The 19515-nt window shown below is 42.0% G+C and overlaps 1 protein-coding gene across 1 annotated transcript in view; it reads left to right on the forward strand.

Moving 5' to 3' along the window:
• The window catches only part of GLG1 (golgi glycoprotein 1), a 131566-nt gene that overhangs the window by 103945 nt on the left and 8106 nt on the right, over positions 1-19515 (forward strand). Inside the window, exons 8-18 of the mRNA XM_055413146.2 lie at positions 1983-2197; positions 4436-4557; positions 6310-6411; positions 8179-8332; positions 9306-9443; positions 11612-11698; positions 12949-13011; positions 13761-13874; positions 14707-14795; positions 15742-15859; positions 17445-17537. Coding sequence (XP_055269121.1) covers positions 1983-2197; positions 4436-4557; positions 6310-6411; positions 8179-8332; positions 9306-9443; positions 11612-11698; positions 12949-13011; positions 13761-13874; positions 14707-14795; positions 15742-15859; positions 17445-17537 — 1295 coding nt within the window. The remainder of the gene's footprint in view (positions 1-1982; positions 2198-4435; positions 4558-6309; positions 6412-8178; positions 8333-9305; positions 9444-11611; positions 11699-12948; positions 13012-13760; positions 13875-14706; positions 14796-15741; positions 15860-17444; positions 17538-19515) is intronic.

Consider the following 19515-nt stretch of genomic DNA (forward strand, 5'->3'; position numbering starts at 1 on the left):
GAGCCTGGTGGCCTGCCGTCTGTGGGGTCGTACAGAGTCGGACACGACTGAAGCAACTTAGCAGCAGTAGCTGCTTAATGAGTCATGCTGGGACAATTGACTAGTGATTAAAAGTTAGGTGGGAAAAGATCAGTTGTTAAAGCTCAGAAGTTTGTAGTGATTTTTTTGTTGTTATTTTGTGGTATATGGGTAGTTAAAATCTCTTAAACTTAAAAGCCAATAGAATAGCAACCAGAGAAAGTGCATGGTCTTGGACTGACTACCAAACAAAGGACATTTTGAAGGCAATTTGGAGAATTTTGATTATAATCTGGTTATTTGATGAAATTTTCCTGAAATGTAAAGGTGGAGATTGTTGACTACTAAAGGAATATCATAAAACAGTGTAACATCTAATTTGGTATTTAAAAAAAAAAAAGATAATCTTCTTAAACTGCAAATTAGCAGGAAACACAAAAAGACGCAACAAGTACACGGCCATAGGATATGAACAGATAATTCATAGAATTTATATAGGTTGTTAGGAGTCCCTGGTGGCTCACAGACAGTGAAGAATCCACCTGCAATGCAGGAGACTAAGGTTTGATCCCTGGGTCAGGAAGATTCCCCTGGAGAAGGGAATGGCTACCTATTCCAGTAATCTTGTTAATACTAAAAAGTCTGACCATACTGAGTGTTGGCAAGGATGTGAAAGAACTGGAACTGCACTACTGATGGGAATTTAAAATGGTGCAGCCACTTTGGAAAGTAGTTTGCCAGTTTCTTAAAAAGTTCTATATACATCTACCTTATGACCCAGCCGTTTAACTCCTAGATATTTACCCAAGAGATGGGAAAGCACATGTCCATATAAATTCTTGTGCATGAATGCTCATGACAGCTTATTTGTAATAGCCCAACACTGGAAATAACCCAAATGTCTGTAAGTGGTTTAAGGGATAAACAAATTGTAGTATAGCCACATAATAGGATGATATTACTTGGCAGTAAAAAGGAACACACAGTTGATTCATGGTTGAATCTCAGAAAGTCTGAAGTCAGACCCAAAAAAGGATTTCATAGCATGTGATTCCATTTATATGAACCTTATTTACATGAACTTCTAAAAACTGCAAACTGGTAAAAAAATAATCTGTAGTCACAGAAAGCAAAGCAGTGATTGACTGGGCATGAGGTAACTGGTAGAGAGGAAAGGGAAGGATTCTAAAGGAACATGAGGAAACTTTTGGAGTTGATGGATATACGTTTAGTATCTTGATTGTGGTGATGGTTCCATTGATGCATATGTATGTCAGACTTATCCAGTTATATGTTTTAAAAGTATAGTTTGTTATATGTCATTTATACCTTGGTGGTAAAGAATTCACCTACAATGCTGGAGATGCAAGAGATGCAGATTTGATCCTTGGGTCAGGAAGATCCCCTGGAGAAGGAAATGGCAACCAACTCCAGTGTTCTTGTCTGGAGAATCCCATAGACAAAGGAGCCTGGTGGACTGCAATCCATGGGGTTGCAGAGTCAGACGTGACTGAGCACAGCATGGCAGCATACCTCAGTAAAGTTGTTTTTGTTTTTTTTTAAATAAGTTTTCGCAGATGGCATTGACAGCTCAAGGAAGAGTTGGGGAGCTGTAGTGAATATCTGAAGTGAAGTTTTTTCCACAAGCTTAGAGGCTGAAAGCCAGGGGTTTTCCTGGCTTTCATTTTCACCGTAGTAGTTATCTTATATTGATAAGACTTATCTGTTGGCAAAACACATGCATTATTAGTTCAGTAGTAGAAATCTGTGTAAGACAGAACACTGACTAGGTAAACCCTAGTCTTTGGCGTTTTATGCTGATAAAGCTTTTGCTGAACCCTCAGCTTTTCAGTCTGGATGATAGCATGACCGGTGTATTGCAGTTGAAGGATAAACTTGTACTTCTCATGTGTAGCAGCATCTGACCCTGATGCCCCATGGTGCTGTGGCTTGCTTCCTCCCAGGGCGGCAGGTGAGCAGCGAGTGCCAGGGGGAGATGCTTGACTACCGCCGCATGCTGATGGAGGACTTCTCTCTGAGCCCCGAGATCATCCTGAGCTGCCGTGGGGAGATCGAGCACCACTGCTCTGGGCTGCATCGGAAAGGGCGGACCCTGCACTGTCTGATGAAAGTGGTTCGGGGGGAGAAAGGGAACCTTGGAATGAACTGCCAGCAAGCGGTAAGGACCCGTTTTCTACTGCCATTTTTGATGTTAAAACATTTTATCTGCTGAGGAACCTCCTCTTCCTGAGCTTATTTATCTGGATCATCTGTGTCATCACAGTGAACTTTAGGTATTAAAAACTAGTCAAAAACTAAAGATAGATGATCTAGAGGGAGAAAATGTTCTTAGTTGTCTACTTCATTATCTATCCTCAGTCAGATGGAGGAGTGTTCTGCAGTAATTTGTTTCTCAAAGTTTCCTTCCTTGATACAATAGACTTCCACACTTGTCTGTGGTTGACCGTTAATTTTCTTCATTTTCTGCTTGGTGGCTTTTAAGATTTAGTGATCTGTTAACAAACTGTGAAGCTTCAGAATAATTATTAATGAGTATATACTCTTCCAAATACCCTGTGAACATGAACTTAAATTCTTTTCAGCCATGACTGAACAAATCTGGGCCCAGTTTCTCCTAGACCAAAGAGACTGCTGTTTGTCTTCTAGACTAATCATTTTTCGGAAGTGTTTCTAAGCAGTCAGGGAAGGAATAGGTGTATAATCACGTAACCATTCAAGTCCTTGGTGTTGACGTCCCACATTGCTGTCACTGGATTCTGGTGTGGTGGTGGACCCTTGAGCTGTTAACCTCCTGTTCTGTCAGGCATTCTCTGTCATCTTTTAGAACCTGCAGTCTGGTGCATGCATGGAGAATGCTCAGAGTTGGCCTGTCAATCATGATATTTAATTTGATACAGTTCTTAGAGAAACTTCCAGACTTGCATGATGCTTAATAACAATCTCTCAAAAAAAGATGTAAATATTTTGGTCTTCATCAGCAAACATCATAAATAAAATTGGTAGTCATTTGACAGTAGTAATACTCTTCCTACTAACTAACCACTGCATTTTGTAGCTTCTTCAAATTGCCACAAAGAATTGGTATAAATAACTTCCATCCCAGGAAGGAATGGAAATTTTTCCTATTTCTTTCATCTTGTTTGTTGACTTCTTTGAGAATAGATTTGGGATTTTTCTTTTTTCATTTTCTTTTGATCTTTGTTCTCTGATCAAATATGTGATGGGGTCAGTGCTTTTGTATGAGCCTCTGTAAGCTTATAGGTAAAATGTATGAGGATCAGAGAAGGCTCCTACGGAGGCTAAATCCATGACACAAAAAGGTCTCCAATTCTTTAACTTGGAACAAAGGGAACCACAAGCAGTAGTTTTCGAATTTGCTTTGTCCTATTTAAGATTTCCACCCCAAAACACCATCTGTTGCCCATCTGTAGTAATAATGATTATTTTTAATCTGTAAAAAGCTTTGCAGCTTACACAACCTTCTATATATTATTCTTTGTTATAATCCTCCACAGTTTAAAAAACTGGGACTTAGAGGTTAATCAAACTTGCCTTTGTTCTCAAAGCTAATATCTGGCAGTGCCAGACTATTAATAGAACTCAGGTTTTCTCATCCTTAATTTAGAGCTTTTTCTTCTGTGCCCCAACTGCTTTCTCCTCAAAGACAGGAAAAAGAATATGAGGCACATCTTCCCATGCTTTCACTTTATTTTATGACAAAGGTTGGAAGCAGAAGTAAATGTTAAAGAATATATTCTCATTTTCAGCTGCATAATGACAAGTATTTTTCTGTATACTGTGATAGACAAGCTCTGGTTTATCTCTTGGGTATAGAAAAAAAAAGTTGAGAAAAAAATAGGAAATTATAAGTAATATTATATTCTTATTTTCTATAATTAATATTTCTTACAACTGAAATCTCACATCTCCTTATAGTGAACCAGAGTATACTTGTTTTATGCCAGTGTCTTTGCAGCAAAATTCAAACTCTAGGTTTTTAAGACCAAATCAGATCTCCTACTGGAAACATCTTCTGTTTACTCTTCTCCACTCAGCTCTGGCTTGGCATGAACATCAAATTTCTAATAATTTGATTAACAGTTGTGAGGAAAGAGGCAGCTTTTATATTGTAAGGTTCTTTTGTTTTGCAAATATCCAGGGATGGTTCATACAGCTGGGCAAGCTATCCCTACAATGAGTTATAATCCTGCAAAGTAGAGGAACCAGTTGCAACACATTTGACCAGAGCTGTTGAGCTTGGCCAGTGACAATCATAGTACTTTGTTAAGAGTACATTGTGATATACCATACTGAGAACTGATTAAAGATGCGACACTACTCACCCTAGATGTGTAAGTGACTTTCTTTCTTCCTTAATTTTTTTTTTTTTATCCAGCTTCAAACACTGATTCAGGAGACTGACCCTGGTGCAGATTACCGCATTGATAGAGCTTTGAACGAAGCTTGTGAATCTGTAATACAGACAGCCTGCAAACACATAAGATCTGGAGACCCAATGTAGGTTATCTTGTTTGTGGTATTTATCTACATATTGTATCTGGCAGCGCAACATGGGGAGCATAGCCTCAAATGACTTTCAGATGGTTCAACAACTGAAATTTCATTAAACAGGAACACATACCAGCTTTTGTTAAGACTAGTATTGGGATTGAGACCTGGGCTCTGCCTCATCTGTGATGTAGAGAACCTAGGCCTGGCTTTGTCGCGTTGTCTGTTGACAGTGACTGAGAATGTACAGTCTTAGACATTAGGTCACTGAATCATTCTACTTAATGGTCAGATAAAAGAGAAACTCTCAGGATAAAATGACACATGCTTTGTTTGGCTGTATACTTTTCATTCCATTTGTATATTGACTCATATACGTTGGCTTCTTGACAATTATTAGAGAGTAATTAATTATACTTGAAATAAAACACAAAATATGGTGGTTGGAAGGGTTCATTGTGGACACAGTGAACTCTGAAGTTATATCCAAGATCTAGGAAAGCTGTAAAATGCGATGATAAATCACTGGAGTCTCACGTATTGATTTTATTCCATATGATATGCAAATAGCTCTTAAAACCAGGTTACAAGAAAGAACAGGTTTACCATTCTGCAAAAATCTTTATAGCTTGCAGCCAGCAGTACCCAACTCTGTCAAACAAATGCCGTCCCCGTTTCTCATCATTCTGCTATGCACACCCTTTTGCTCTTCATGCTGGGGTAAGAGGTTAGAGAAGGGTCTTCCTCCTTAAGGAAGTAGACAAACACTGTCAAGACTGACTATTTACCAATAGGAAAACAACTCCATCAACTGTTAAGGAGGCAGTGGGGAGGGAGGGAGGAGGGAACACCTAAAGATAAAACAGATTTCGTTCAGTTCAGTTTAGTCGCTCAGTCATGTCCGACTCTTTGCGACCCCATGAATCACAGCACGCCAGGCCTCCCTGTCCATCACCAACTCCCGGAGTTCACTCAGACTCATGTCCATTGAGTTGGTGATGCCATCCAGCCATCTCATTCTCTGTTGTCCCCGTCTCCTCCCACCCCCAATCCCGCCCAGCATCAGACTCTTTTCCAGTGAGTCAACTCGTCACATGAGGTGGCCAAAGTATTGGAGTTTCAACTTTAGCACCAGTCCTTCCAAAAACAGATTTAAGATACGATCAATTAAATGCAGGATGTAGACCTTTTCTGGGTCCTGATTTGAACAGACATGTGAAAAGGCATGAGACAGTTGGAAAAATTTGAAAGCTGACAGGATATTTCATTATGTTAAGGATTTTTAAATTAATTTCTTTGGTGGATAAAGGTATTATGTTTTCATGTTATAGAGAAACATGCTGAAGTATTTACAAATGAAATGATAGGATATCTGGGATTTACTTCAAAATATCATCTAAGGAGATATAGCATTAAAACAAACTTGGCCATAGATTGGTAAAGCTATGGGAGGGGAGGATAGATATTATATAAGTCTCTCCTCTTGTATGGTTGGAAGTTTCTCATAATAAACAGCTAATTATAAAGCAGCTGCACACAGACCTTGTATAAACCGAGTCTTCAGTGCTGAGTGGCTCTGAAGTTGATAGAAGGCAGAGTCACGGTTAGGTTGAGTTAACTTGAGTGATTCTTGGGAAAGTAAGTTCCTGATTGCCTAGGAAAATAGCTGAATGGCTCCTTCTGCAGACAAGGACGTACTAGTGTGACAGTTCTGAGCCAGAGCTGCCCCTCATTACAGTTTCACCCCTGTTCTCTGCCCAGGATCCTCTCGTGCCTGATGGAACATTTATACACAGAGAAAATGGTGGAAGATTGTGAGCACCGCCTCTTAGAGCTGCAGTATTTCATCTCCCGAGATTGGAAGTGAGTATTCTGAAGCCGTAGTAGGTGTGAGCCTCTGCCTGTTCTCCTGGATAGTCACTATCCTTCATATGTTTTTTTTAAATAATCACTAGTAATTTGTTTTGTTAAGTTGTGGAATAGCTGGCACTCTGATCTCCAGAAAAACCTCCTTCTTGCTTTCAGAACAGTATCTAAAGACAGAGACAGCCCCTGCAGGTCTGTCCCCATGTCCCCATTAATTACTACATTGGCAGTCAGGGTCAGGTGTTTCTGATATCACAGGCATCCATCTGGAAAGAACTTGGGCACCTGTGGGGCAGCAGAAGCATCTTCAAATACGTCTCTAAGAGGAGAATAGTGATTTTTAATTTTTATTGATTTGTCTTGGGTATGGGATTTTACTTTATTTCTGTGACTAATTCAAAGTTATTAAATTTATTCTGTCTTAAGAAGCTCTTATCAATAAATGACAACTCAATTCTCATCCTGTTAGCCAGGAAAGGGGGGAGGGAGGTGGATGCACTGGAAGACTCTGTCATGGTCAGAATGACTGTGTGTTGGCTGCAGTCTCTTGGTCTTCCCATGCCTTAGTTTCCCCTCCCACCTCTGGGCCAGGCTGCTCCTCCTGCCCTCAAGTTGAGCTGCTTCCTGATTCAGTTGTTTTTAGCCACTGTGCTTTGGTCATTTTTTTTTTCTGGTGATTAATATATGTTTTACCCTCATACTTTGCTGAAAAGAGATTATTTGAAGACTCAGTGTGTTTCTGTTTCCTCAAGTTAGCTCCTGAAAGGACTTCAGAAAGTGGGGTGGGAATTTCCCCATGCTTATGCATGCTGTCTAAACTGAAATAGCAAAGAGCCTACTGAGTCTATTACCTTAAAAAATTATGTCTTTGGGTTTTGGTTTCTAATGTCTTTTGGTTTTTTCTCTTCTGTGATTCCTTCATCCATGATCAAAAGATGCTTCACAATCTTTATATTTTTAATTGGAGGATAATTGCTTTACAATATTGTGTTGGTTTCTGCCATATATCAACATGAGTCAGCCATAGGTGTATGTATGTCCCCTCCCTCTTGAACCTCCCTCCCACCCCATGGTTCACTTTAAAGCTGCTTATTAAATATTAGCCTTTTTCCTCCCATTAAGTAGCCTTCCCTCAAATTTGACATTATCATGTAGACAGAGTGAAATATCCACTGGTCTGATTTGAAGATGCAGCCGGCTCATCACCTAACTGTCTCCAGAGTCAGAATTAACTGTCAAAGAAGTTTTTTAAATTGATAAGCATGTGCAGGTAAACTAAAAATGTAACTGCATTACCTTGCATGGGAAACCACTAGAAAGGAACTTGAGTAGATTATTTATCTTGTCCTTTTCTGATCTTAATGAATCTAGTATAGCAAGTGGGACTGAATTATACTCACACTTGGAAAAAAATGATAAGGAAAAGTTGCAGATTGCCTGGTGATAGCTAGAACCCTTGTTATCTCATTTCAACTAGAGCATGTTAATGCCGAGTCTGTTATTGTAATGTTGTGTGCCTTACACTGCAAGGTACCATCTTTGAGGGAGAACTTAAATCTTCTGTTTTAAGGGTTAAACTTCTCCAGATTGACTACTGTGTGTTCTTGAAGAACAGAATTCAGAAATATACTTGTGCTTACCTGCTGTCTCCATTACCCTAGAAGTGATTGTCGACCAATCGCAGACAAGCACCTTGTGAAACCCCTTAGCGTAGAAAGGAAAGGCATAGAAAGAGTAATTGTCTCTTAACTCTTAACCTTACAGGCTGGACCCTGTCTTGTACCGCAAATGCCAGGGAGATGCATCGCGTCTTTGCCACACCCACGGTTGGAATGAAACCAGTGAACTTATGCCTCCTGGAGCTGTGTTCTCCTGCTTATACCGCCATGCCTACCGCACGGAGGAGCAGGGCAGGAGGGTATGCACTCGGTGCTGACTTCGTTTCTTCCTGGCGGTTGTTTGTTTGATTCGTTTGCCACTAACCGTTGCGACTCTTGTTCACCGCGAGACACCTGCCATGTGTCTGGCGAGGAGGGCTGCTTCACTGCTCGAAGGTCCCTCACTCGGTGGCCGCGCATAGAGTTGCTCCACCAGCCTCTTCCCATCCGAGTTGATGTCTTTAACAAAGTGAGAGGACGTTTCGAGTTTTTCTTTATGTTACCAAAGTCTAAATAGACAAGTAGACAGATTCTGCTACCTAACTTTATGTAGCTTTAAAGACCCATTGGAAGCTCTTAGCCAAGACATAAAGGGCTATTAGGCGTCTGCTCTTGGCGGCAGGACCCGTAATGCCTGCATTGATGAGGCCTCCCCAGCAGTGCACTAGGGCAGCTGCAGCCTCTTCCCCGACTTGTGGTATTCCTCTGCCCTGAGTGCTGCCTCTTGTTGGGAGATTTGTGTATGCTTGGCAACATTTGCTGCCTGCCGGTCCCATACTGTTTATTCTGTCTTAAATCAGGACCAACATTCTACTCTACATTCATGAGTAGTGACTCTACATTCACGAGTAGTGGCACATTAGTTTAACTAAACAAAAAAACTCTCTACCTTATCCAGACAAATCCAGTTCACATTTTAATTGACATTTGGCTTACAATATTATATTAGTTTCATGTGTACAGCATCGTGGTTTGATCCTAGCTCACTTTTATCAGGATCCTCTGAGAAAACGATAGTGTTTCATAAAATATTTTAGAAAATGCTGAATATATCATCACATTCCAAGAGGTAAAGGTGTTTAGAAGCCTCCTAGAACATTTACTTTTTCTTCTGGAAGAGGTGAGATACAAAGTTTGGTTCAAATAACTGTAAAGTTATGTCAGTTTTCTGATGATAGATTTTCTGTATCTCGTGTCATTTGGTTAGTATTTTGCTTCTTATTTCTCATATAGCTCTCACGGGAATGCCGAGCTGAAGTCCAGAGGATCCTCCACCAGCGTGCCATGGATGTTAAGTTGGATCCCGCCCTCCAAGACAAGTGCCTGATCGATCTGGGGAAATGGTGCAGTGAGAAAACAGAGACCGGACAGGTAGGTGGCAAAGCTGCCTGCTTACCCTATGGTGACAACAGTAACGCGGTCACGACGAGCGTTTCCCGGGCCACAGACACCGTGACACCCATCTCCACCAGCTTCACACATGCGATTTGTCATATTATTCGTTGTTCTCTCTATAGAAGATCCTGAGGAAAATGTTCCTTTTGGTCTCTGTAATTGTACTTCTCCTAAGCAGTTAGTTTGGTTTAACGTTACAGTTATTACATTTTATAACTGATTGTTTTCTCTCCTTGTGTTGCCTCTTAAAAAGCCTCGAGCCAAAGATAGAGCCTGCCTTTAGCAAGCGTATAAGATTTTGTTGTAGGCATTCTGTGTACTGACTTGCTACTGGCTCATTCCACTTTCCTTCAAGTTTCATTTTTTTTTATAACTCATTTTTAATTTATTTTATCTTGCTTTTTTTTTCTTTTATAAGGTATGTTAAGTCCTTTCAAGGGAAGGCAGGATATAAATATGTACACTGATATGTAAATAGATATCATGATATGATAAATGCATGAATAGTGTATGTGCTTGCCCTGCCACAGATCTAAGAGATGTAGGAATGGAATTATATTTTCCACTTAGTAATTGATACAATTGACGTTCAGAGAAATGAAGTGTATTGACTTTCTTGCTCAGAGCTCATAACCCTAGCCAGGCACTTGTTACATTTTATTATATAACCTCTTCAGGAAAGTGTAGAAAAGGACTAATCCTAAGAATCAGGTACTTGCTATAAGTGGCTTGTTAGTATTTTGTGCCTAGTTTAAAAAAAAAAAAAAAGATATGTAAGATATCTGCATTCCAGCAAATTAAGTGGGAAGATTGCTTATCTTTTATCTCAAGGTGAAGGAGCCAAGCAGGGAGGAACAGCTACTAGTTTAAAGCGCCATTAATACTAGAATGAGGCATGAACAGTTCCATTTGTACCACTCCAAAACACCCTCTGGGATTAAACTAATAAAAAGTCACACATGCAGGAATTGGACATTTTTTAAAAGCAACATACTAATGCCTACTCAGATCTGTTGGCCTGGGAATATCATTTTTGGCCATCTGTTTCCTGGGCCTACTGTAGTTCTATCGAGTTTATTGTTAGAAGATGCCATATAATTTAGTTTTCTGCTGCCTCTGTCTAATGAAACAAGGGATATGGTCATATGGAATCCCATGAAACAGTTTCCTTTCATACCCTCTGTAAAGTAACGGTGAGAAAGCTATACCACATTACAGCCCATCACTGTGGAGCTAAACTTAGGAAATGAGTTCACAAATGGAATTTTCCCCTTAGCCGTTTATCCACTCCCAAAAGTTTTATGCATTTTCCTTTAGGGTTCCCCCACCCCTCCACTCCTTTCTGACTCTTGTATAATTCCTGCAGTCCTTCTCCTCTCCTTCCATTCTGATTCCAAAACAGATTCTTGCAGAATAGTCAGGAAGTTAAACCTGATCATTTAACAGAGCCCTTTGTTGAGAAATAGCTGTTCATGTGCTTTGGGAAAGTAAACTAAAAGTAAAACTTAAAACCTCTAGGTTTAATAATAGACTGATGTTACAAAGTAGCTCCAGCTCAGTTTCCAAAGCCCAGGTAAGATAGCTTTTAGATACTCAAGCTCTAGTGTGCTCACCTGTTGTGCAGGTCCCCTCAGAGGATCCTTTTATGCGGGCAAGGGTTAGAGTCCCAGATTTGATTTGCAGGAGCTATTCATTCTCTACAGTGTTTTAGACCCTGTGTCCCCAGCCTGCTTTGCCCATGAAGGGTCTTAAAATATACCATCTGTTTCACTGAATATTTTGTCCAGTGATCATCATGAAAGTACAGATTAGCAGAGTGTTGATGGAACAGAATGAAGGCCTGTAAGATCTTCAGACTCTGAGAACACCTGAACGTTGACTCTTTGTGGATTTACCAGTTTGGTCTTCTGAAGGATTTGCGTGGTTGCTGTACCCCTTTGACCCTCTTAACCACCCTGATACATCAAATCATTCATTATCTTTTCAAGAATCCCAATTTGGAGAATCAAAGCTTTAGCATTTTGTTCAGTGAAGTCATTTTAAAAAGAAAAGACCTCTGAAAAGGAAGTAGACACTGGTATCTCGTCTCCCCTGGATCGCTGATATAGTTAACAGATGCTGAGAGATTGCCTTTTTATTTGCAGGAGCTTGAATGCCTCCAGGATCATCTCGATGACTTAGCTGTGGAGTGCAGAGATATAGTCGGCAACCTCACTGAGTTAGAATCCGAGGTAAGCAGTTTGCAACTTGTGGAAGGAAAGTGCCCTGTCAGCAGCCTTTCTTTCCTTCTTAGTTCTGCTGTTTCCAGACTCTTGAGAGAGCAACTTCTCTGTAGAACAAAAGCAACCTTGTCAGATTGCCTGCTTGCTTTATCAAGAAGAGTATTGTGATCCTTCCTGAACCCCTTCCTCATTTCTCCAGCATTTAGCCCTTTGATCTGCTTCATAAATGAGAATTAACACAGTGACTACAGCAGTATTAGTCACGTTCAAGGATAGCCCAAGCACTCCTATTCTGTCATCCTTTAGCTCTTTCAGTTAGATTTTTTGGTAATGTGTGTTCACTGAAATAAAAGCTTGGGATTTGCAGTTAAACATGGAAGATTGACTACATTCTTTGTTCCATCCTGAAATCCACTAAAATACAAAAAGTGAGATTTAAAAAACCTTCTAAGCATAGGCATACTATTTCAAAATACAGAGATTATCATTGAAGGGGAGGCAGTTAACAATGCTTAAATTGTTTTGTAGGGCCAGACATCAGGGAAATGGGGAATTGCTGTTTTGTTTATCATTAGCCTTTTAGAACTATTTAAGTTGTCAAAATTGTCAATATATAAAATTATATCTCAGGGTGTTTTTTTTTTTTTTTTCTCGCTTCTATTTTTCAAAAGTGTGCTGCCTTCTTTTATCTCCTGTTAGCTCCTGTTTCATTTTCATCGTCCTTGTGAGCAAATGAGGACATTCTGGGGTATGCAGCTCTTTAAAGGACACTGTTATTTCAGCAGCTGGTGCTGCACAGCAGTCACTTCCCTTGAAGGCGGTTAGTGTGTGTTCCCAAGAGGCAGCGGTTTGTCGTCTGGTCTGATGACGGGGTGATAGATGTCAGTTACTCCTGTTTTCATTTTGAACTACTTGGCTCTGGGGAGAAACTCCAAAGGCTTTACATACTCTAGTATTATTTGTAATTTTTTTTTTCTCCCCACTGTCCTTAATCCTGCCTTCCCTATTGTTCAAGCGCACGGGGAATCTGCCTCTGGAAAACTCGCCTTCCAAAGTGTCATGAAGGAACATTAGAGGAGGAGCATAGAACTGCTGTTCTGTTCACACTGAGGCTCTCACTGAAATGCTGGAAAAGTTCCCAAATGTACTTAATGGGTTATTTACCCGTCAGATGATACTGAAGCAGAAAAAGAAACAGCTCCTTCCCCCACCCCTGGGTCTTTCTAAAGCAGAATTACTAATATTTTAATTTTCTACAGGATATTCAAATAGAAGCCTTGCTGATGAGAGCCTGTGAGCCCATCATTCAGAACTTTTGCCACGTAAGTGATGTCTGGAGGAACACGGGTTAGAACCAATTTCACTCTGGCCCCCACGTTTATTGGACTCATAATGCCCACATTGTTCCTCAGTGATAACCAACTTTAACAAGTTAAAGTTGAAAATGTAAACAACATCAGAAGGAGTCAGGAGGGATCCACCATCCTGGGAAACCCTATTTGCTGACCCCTTGTGGATGACCAGATAGGTGGTTAGCAGCACTTGCCAAGATGCCTTTTGTAAGGAAAGGAGAAGGGGGAACCCCATTAGCAGGACTGAGTTGCCTTCAATACATTCAACTAAGATTTGTTAACAGTAGGGTGTCTTTCCCCTTTTAGCTGTCTCCTTCTACCTGATGTTGAGGGAATTCTATTACTTTATGACTCACTGAACTACCTAAATTGTGGGAGTGAAACATACTCAGGAACCATAGGAATCCTGACAACCAGGAGACGATGTTAGATGTTATCCCCAAGCCTACTGCCCACTCCATATAAGGAAAGGAGTTAAAAGAACTGTATAGTACTCGTTTTTATTGGAGCTTCATGCAGGGCAACTTGCTGTGTGAATGTTATCTCATTGAACATTGGTCCTTCATCATTTCTCAGGCTTGTTTGGACATAATTTCTGATGTGCCTTATTTGTAATGGCTCTAGAATCAGTCTTGTTTGCATTTTTTCATAGGCTGGGGTGCAGGGTTTGTTCAGGAATGGTTACAAATGAAGTGTTAAGTATGCACTGCCTTCCCCAGGATGTGGCAGATAACCAGATAGACTCTGGGGACCTGATGGAGTGTCTGATTCAGAACAAACACCAGAAGGATATGAACGAGAAGTGTGCTGTCGGAGTCACCCACTTCCAGCTGGTCAGTAGTGCCTGGCATGTCCTTCTTGACTCCAATGATTAGGCTGTTGAACCTACTCCTGTTTCAGGACATCAGAGCACCTCTTCAGTGAAAAATAACTTTTTCCAAATACCTGTTACGTGCAGCAGCTCAGATGGGTATCAGTACACTAGGCTCTAAGCCTTTCTTTCTTTTAAATCATGCTACCCAGGTCTGGCATTTGAATAAGATTAAACCATAGTCTTCGTAGTTACCCCAGGCCTAAGTGAAGTATTTCTAATAAAGCAAGCACTTCCTTGCCAGGAGGATGAAATCTAGTCATCTTTGTAAAACTGACCTCTTCCTGGGACACTAGCCTCCCTGACTGCTTCCCTGAGTGGCTCTCAGGGCCTCTGGGCCATGGGCACTGGGAGATGGGAAAGAATAGACGCACCCTGCCCTCAGTGACCTGGGTACGTTCTGGTGAGAGAAATGCAAAAACACATTTACAGATAAGTATATAGTTTCAGCTGAGTTTGTGAAGAAAAATAAAGCCGTGTAAGGCCTGCAGGGTGATGAAGAAAAAGGGACTTGAGAAGGAGGTGTTCGAATGGAAGCGTCAAGGAAGTGAGGCAGCACACCACAGGGAGACCTGGGGGAGAGGCCCCGCCTGTGTGTGACTGGGAGCCGGCGTGCCTGGGAGCAGAAGATCATGCTTCCCGGGAGCATGCCACCAGGAGCTCAGCAAGCCAGGGAGTCGGTGCCGGCCGGGAGGCAGGCTGCTGCAAACAGCATATGAGCACAGTTACACGCAGCACTGCTGGTGAGGCCTTGTCACAGAGCTTCTAATTTTCTTTTCCATCTTCTTGTTCAGGTGCAGATGAAGGATTTTCGGTTCTCTTACAAGTTTAAAATGGCCTGCAAGGAGGATGTGTTGAAACTTTGCCCCAACATAAAAAAGAAGTATGTAGCTTTTAACTGATTGGTTCTGCCTCCCTGCGGTCCCTCTTGGCTGCTGGATGAGTAGCTAAGATGTCAGGCAGCCGACCGCTGTCTGGGAGGGTGACCTCCTGCACACCCCTTTGGTATTATGGCCGAGCCCCAGGGCTGCCTAGACATAGCCTGTCTGTAGCAGCCGAGAGCCACACCTGGCAGTAGTTCTGAAGTGGAGAGACTGCGGCCTGAAGGAGCATTGTTTAGTTTTACCCCGTGCAGACCGCCTAACTGATGCAGCAGACACAGGTTCGTGCACTTAGGTGAGCAAGTTGCAGTGGGCATGGGAGGTTAGCTGGTGTCCTCAGGTTTCATCCCATTACGTCGTCTCTCAGGGAGCCACACAGGCCTTCACTGAGTGGGAGAGTAGTAGAGAAGCAAACACTTCCTCACCTAAGAGCCCGTCCTGACGAGGAACGCGGTGAGCTCTGATCACACGGCTTCCCAAGTTCTTCTGTGCTGCTCTTCGCAGCAGTGAATTTCTGGAGCACGTTTCCTCTCAGATAAACCGGGTTCCCATTTTTGCTTAGGTTTCTGTCCTTTTCAGAGTATATTTTCACAGTGTAGCAAAGACACTGTCCAGAGTTGAGAGTGGAGTAGCATTCCTCTCTGGTCACATGTATTTGACAAAACAAGTGTTAAACTCTCCTTGCACACACGTCCCCTCTGTGGCCTCCCCACCAGCCAGGCATGTTGTCGGCATTCGGGCTGGGGCCCAGTGTTTGTGACGTGTACAGTCAAATTGCTGCATTGAGCGCTCTGAAAACACAGTGAGACTTAACAGGAAAGGCACGCAGAACATGCTAAAAGGGTGCATGGGCCCTGGAGGGCTGGTGTGGCCCCTGCCCCAGCCCAGTTCTCGGCCACCTGCTTCTGTGTGGCTCCAGCCTGGCTCAGGCCTCTTCTTTCCGCACAGGGTAGACGTGGTGATCTGCCTGAGCACCACGGTGCGCAACGACACTCTGCAGGAAGTCAAGGAACACAGGGTGTCCCTGAAGTGCCGCAAGCAGCTGCGGGTGGAGGAGCTGGAGATGGTAATGCCTGGGGGCACAGCCTCTGGTCCCAGGAACCACAGGGCGGAGTTTAGAGAGCTGGGTGAAGGGCGAGGGCAAATTGGAAGATTTTAACCACAAACCTGATGGTTAAGACTTAGAGCTGCATGCTAAAGTTTTACAAGAGGACAGCTTCTCATTTTCCCTTTTTTTTTTTAACATGATTTTTTACCACACGTAACTGGAAGTCCAGCTGTAAGACAAGCTGTGAGCATGTGATGCCAATCATTGCATCAATAATGTCCTCAAGGGTTGAGGTCTCTCCCTCTCCACTCTGCTGTCCTTGGGCACCAGCTTCATCATTAAGGCTGGTTTCCCTCATGGCTGCACAATGGCTGCCTGCAACACCCGAGCCACCTGCTCCAATACTCATCTCCGGCAGGAAAACAGAAACAAGAGAAAACTGACCCCGCATGAAACAAAGGTCCTCCTCTCCAACTGGACTGTGTAGTTTGAGATCTGTGCCCCATCCCCCATCAGGGTAGGCACTCACTGATGAGCTTACTGATGATCGAGGTGACATGGGTGTTGGGAAGGCGCCCAGTGTACACTGTGAGAAGGATACCTTTCACTTTACTTTTGAGGTGAGACCCAAACCATGTTAAGACAGCTAAAAATATGTATTAACTTTATGTTTTGTATTTTGAATTGTATTTATTTCACCTCAGTTCAGTTCAGTCACTCAGTCGTGTCTGACTCTTTGCAACCCCATGGACTGCAGCACTCCAGGCCTCCCTGTCCATCACCAACTCCTGGAGCTTGCTCAGACTCATGTCCATTGAGTCAGTGATGCCATCCAACCATCTCATCCTCTGTCGTCCCCTTCTCCTTCTGCCTTCAATCTTTCCCAGCATCAGGGTCTTTTCCAGTGAGTCAGTTCTTCGCATCAGGTGGCCAAAGTATTGGAGTTTCAGCTTCAGCATCAGTCCTTCCAGTGAATATTCAGGACTGATTATCTTTCAGGACTGATTTCCCTTAGGATTGACTGGTTTGATCTCCTTGCAATCCAAGAGACTCTCAAGAGTCTACTTGAGAAGACTCAGTCTAAGCAGAAACTAGTAATGAACACCAGAGAATACTAATATCCCCAAAGTTGCATGACCAGGTTTCCACATATAGAGGTAGTAATTCAGTGATAATTATGTTTTAAGTGGAACTGTCTTACGCCTCCTTTTATAATAGAAACTTTGGGTCCCTAGATGTGAACCTGGCTCTTTCAGGAAGATAATAAGAATAAAAGTGGACTCCTACTTCCATGTAATGATTTTAGCTTTCAGAGTAGTTTCCACATCATACTACCTTATTTCATCTCACAGCTGTCCTCTGAAGGGGTCAGAGTAGAATGGTAGCATTTCATTTTGCAAAGAAAGTCCAAGGCTGGGAAGCTAGGTAGTAGCCAAACTGAAATTCAGTCCTCCTCCTCCCATTATTGCAGTGGCCCCTGCTGCTGCTTAACTGAATAGCAGTTATGGCCACCAGATGAGGTCCAGTCACGACAGATGTGTAGAGCATGTGGTCTCACCAGCGTAGAGTAAGCTCACTTTCCCGTGCTGCCTCTCTCATACAGACAGAGGACATCCGCCTGGAACCAGATCTGTATGAAGCTTGCAAAGGTGACATCAAGAACCACTGTTCCACTGTGCAGTATGGCAATGCGCAGGTAATGTTTTGGTTTTTATTTTTTGATGGTGACAGTAGTATGAAAGTTGTATGAAGGTATCTTTTTAATAATTTTCTGTGGGTGGGATAGGTCCCATCCTGTCCAGCCTGATCATCCCTTCTGAAGCCACACCAGGCTGCTTTTCCCAAGCAGAGTACTTTTGCTCACCTTCATTCCTCTTTGCCACCGATTCATTCTCTCCCTTCTCTCTGGTTACCTTGTCCTTCACCTTGCCTGCCTAGTAAACTCCCAGTGATCCTTCCGATGCCTCCTCCTGTCTATAGCTTTCCCAACACTCTGCACCTCCAAAATTAGTTATTCTCTCATTTGATCCTGTTGCACAGAAGTTCTTAACTGGAGGTCACATAAGAACCACCATGGAAGGTTTTTTTGTTTTTCTCTCTAATTCACAGAACAGGGCCCTAGCCAGAGTCATCAGGAATGAGATGCAGTGAAGTGCTGTTGTTTTAATGTTATTCTGAGGTCGCATCTACCTCTTGTAGTTCGTGGCATTGTTACAGTGCTTCAGCCTCAGAGATGATGGCTTCGTTGTCTTCTGGTATCTGCTGTGGGCGATGCAAAGACCAGTGTCAGGCTGAGTCTCAGTTCTGTGTAGTTAATCTACCTCTAAGTTTTCTCTTTATCTTTAATGAGCTGTAATTTCACTGTTCTATAGTTAGATCTGGTTTTTGTTTTTATTATCCTTGTTGGCTCAGTCTCAGAATTCATGTCTTACTTCAGTTCAAGGAAGTTCTCAGACATTGTTCTTACAAAAATTCCCTTCTTATCCTTCCTTCTGGAACTCCTGTTAGACATTTGGAGCATCTGAACCTTTCCTCCATGTCCGTTTTTCTTCCATGTTTTTCCTTTCGTTCTCTCTCTATACTACACTCAGGTAGCTCTTCAGTTCTGTTTCCCAGATTCATAATTTATCATTTTAGGCTTTGCATTCTGCTCTTCAGAGAGACCACCAGTTGGATTTTGTCATTTCTTTTCTTTTTTTTCCAATGTATGTATTTTAATAAAGAGCACTCACAGTTCCTTCTATCCACCCCTTTTGACATTATTCATTTTTTAATGCATATGCCATGATCCCCCAGTACATTGTTACTAGGCTGTTATCAGTTAGATCAGCTAAAAATAAGAAAAATCATTTTATATTTTTTTCTTCATTTTTTTTCTTTTTCTAATGCTCTACCTTTCTTTATGTAGATCCAAGGTTTTGACCTATATATGTTTTCCCTTCTGCCTGAAAAACTTCTTTTTTTAACCTTTTTTTTTTTTGCAAGGTGCATGTATGGATAATGAATTGCCTCAGTTTTTGCTTATGTGAGAAAGTCTGTCTTCATTTTTTTTTTTCCTGTCTTTGTTTTTGAAAAACAGATTTGCTGGATATAGAATGTTAGGTTGATGGATTTTTTTTGTCTTACAGTACTTTATTTCACTCCTTACTCTTTTATGCATAGTTTTATTTCTTATTTTGTTTGGTTTTTGTTTTTTAAGCCGTGCCATGCACACAGCCTTTGGGATCTTAGTTTCTTGACCAGGGATTGAACCTGCATCCCCTGCACGGGTAGTATGGAGTCTTAACCTCTGGCCCAACAAAGAAGTCCCTGCAGTTTCTAATGAGAAGTCCACTGTAAATCTTACATCTGAATGTTAGTTTTGTAGAGCTGCCAAATTTCCACAAACTGGGTGCCTTAAAACAAATTTATTCTTTCACAGTCTTTGAGGCCTGACACCTGAAATCAAGGTGTTGACAGATCTGCTGTCTTTCCCGAGGCTTTCGGGCAGAAAGCTTCCTTGCTCTGTCTGTCTTCTGGTGGCTCCAGTCCTTGACTTGGGGCTGCATGTACTTGACTTGGGGTCTCTGCCACCATCCCTAACGCTCACCCTTCAGGGGCAAGGATTGGGTCTGCTTCATACCTGGCATCTAATGCTCTATTCTCATATGAAAAATGATGAGTTGAGCTGAACT

Source organism: Moschus berezovskii, chromosome 22 (genome assembly GCF_049115385.1).
Source record: "Moschus berezovskii isolate FMDL1 chromosome 22, NW_MosBer_1.0, whole genome shotgun sequence".
In the NCBI taxonomy this organism is placed as follows: Eukaryota; Metazoa; Chordata; class Mammalia; order Artiodactyla; family Moschidae; genus Moschus; species Moschus berezovskii.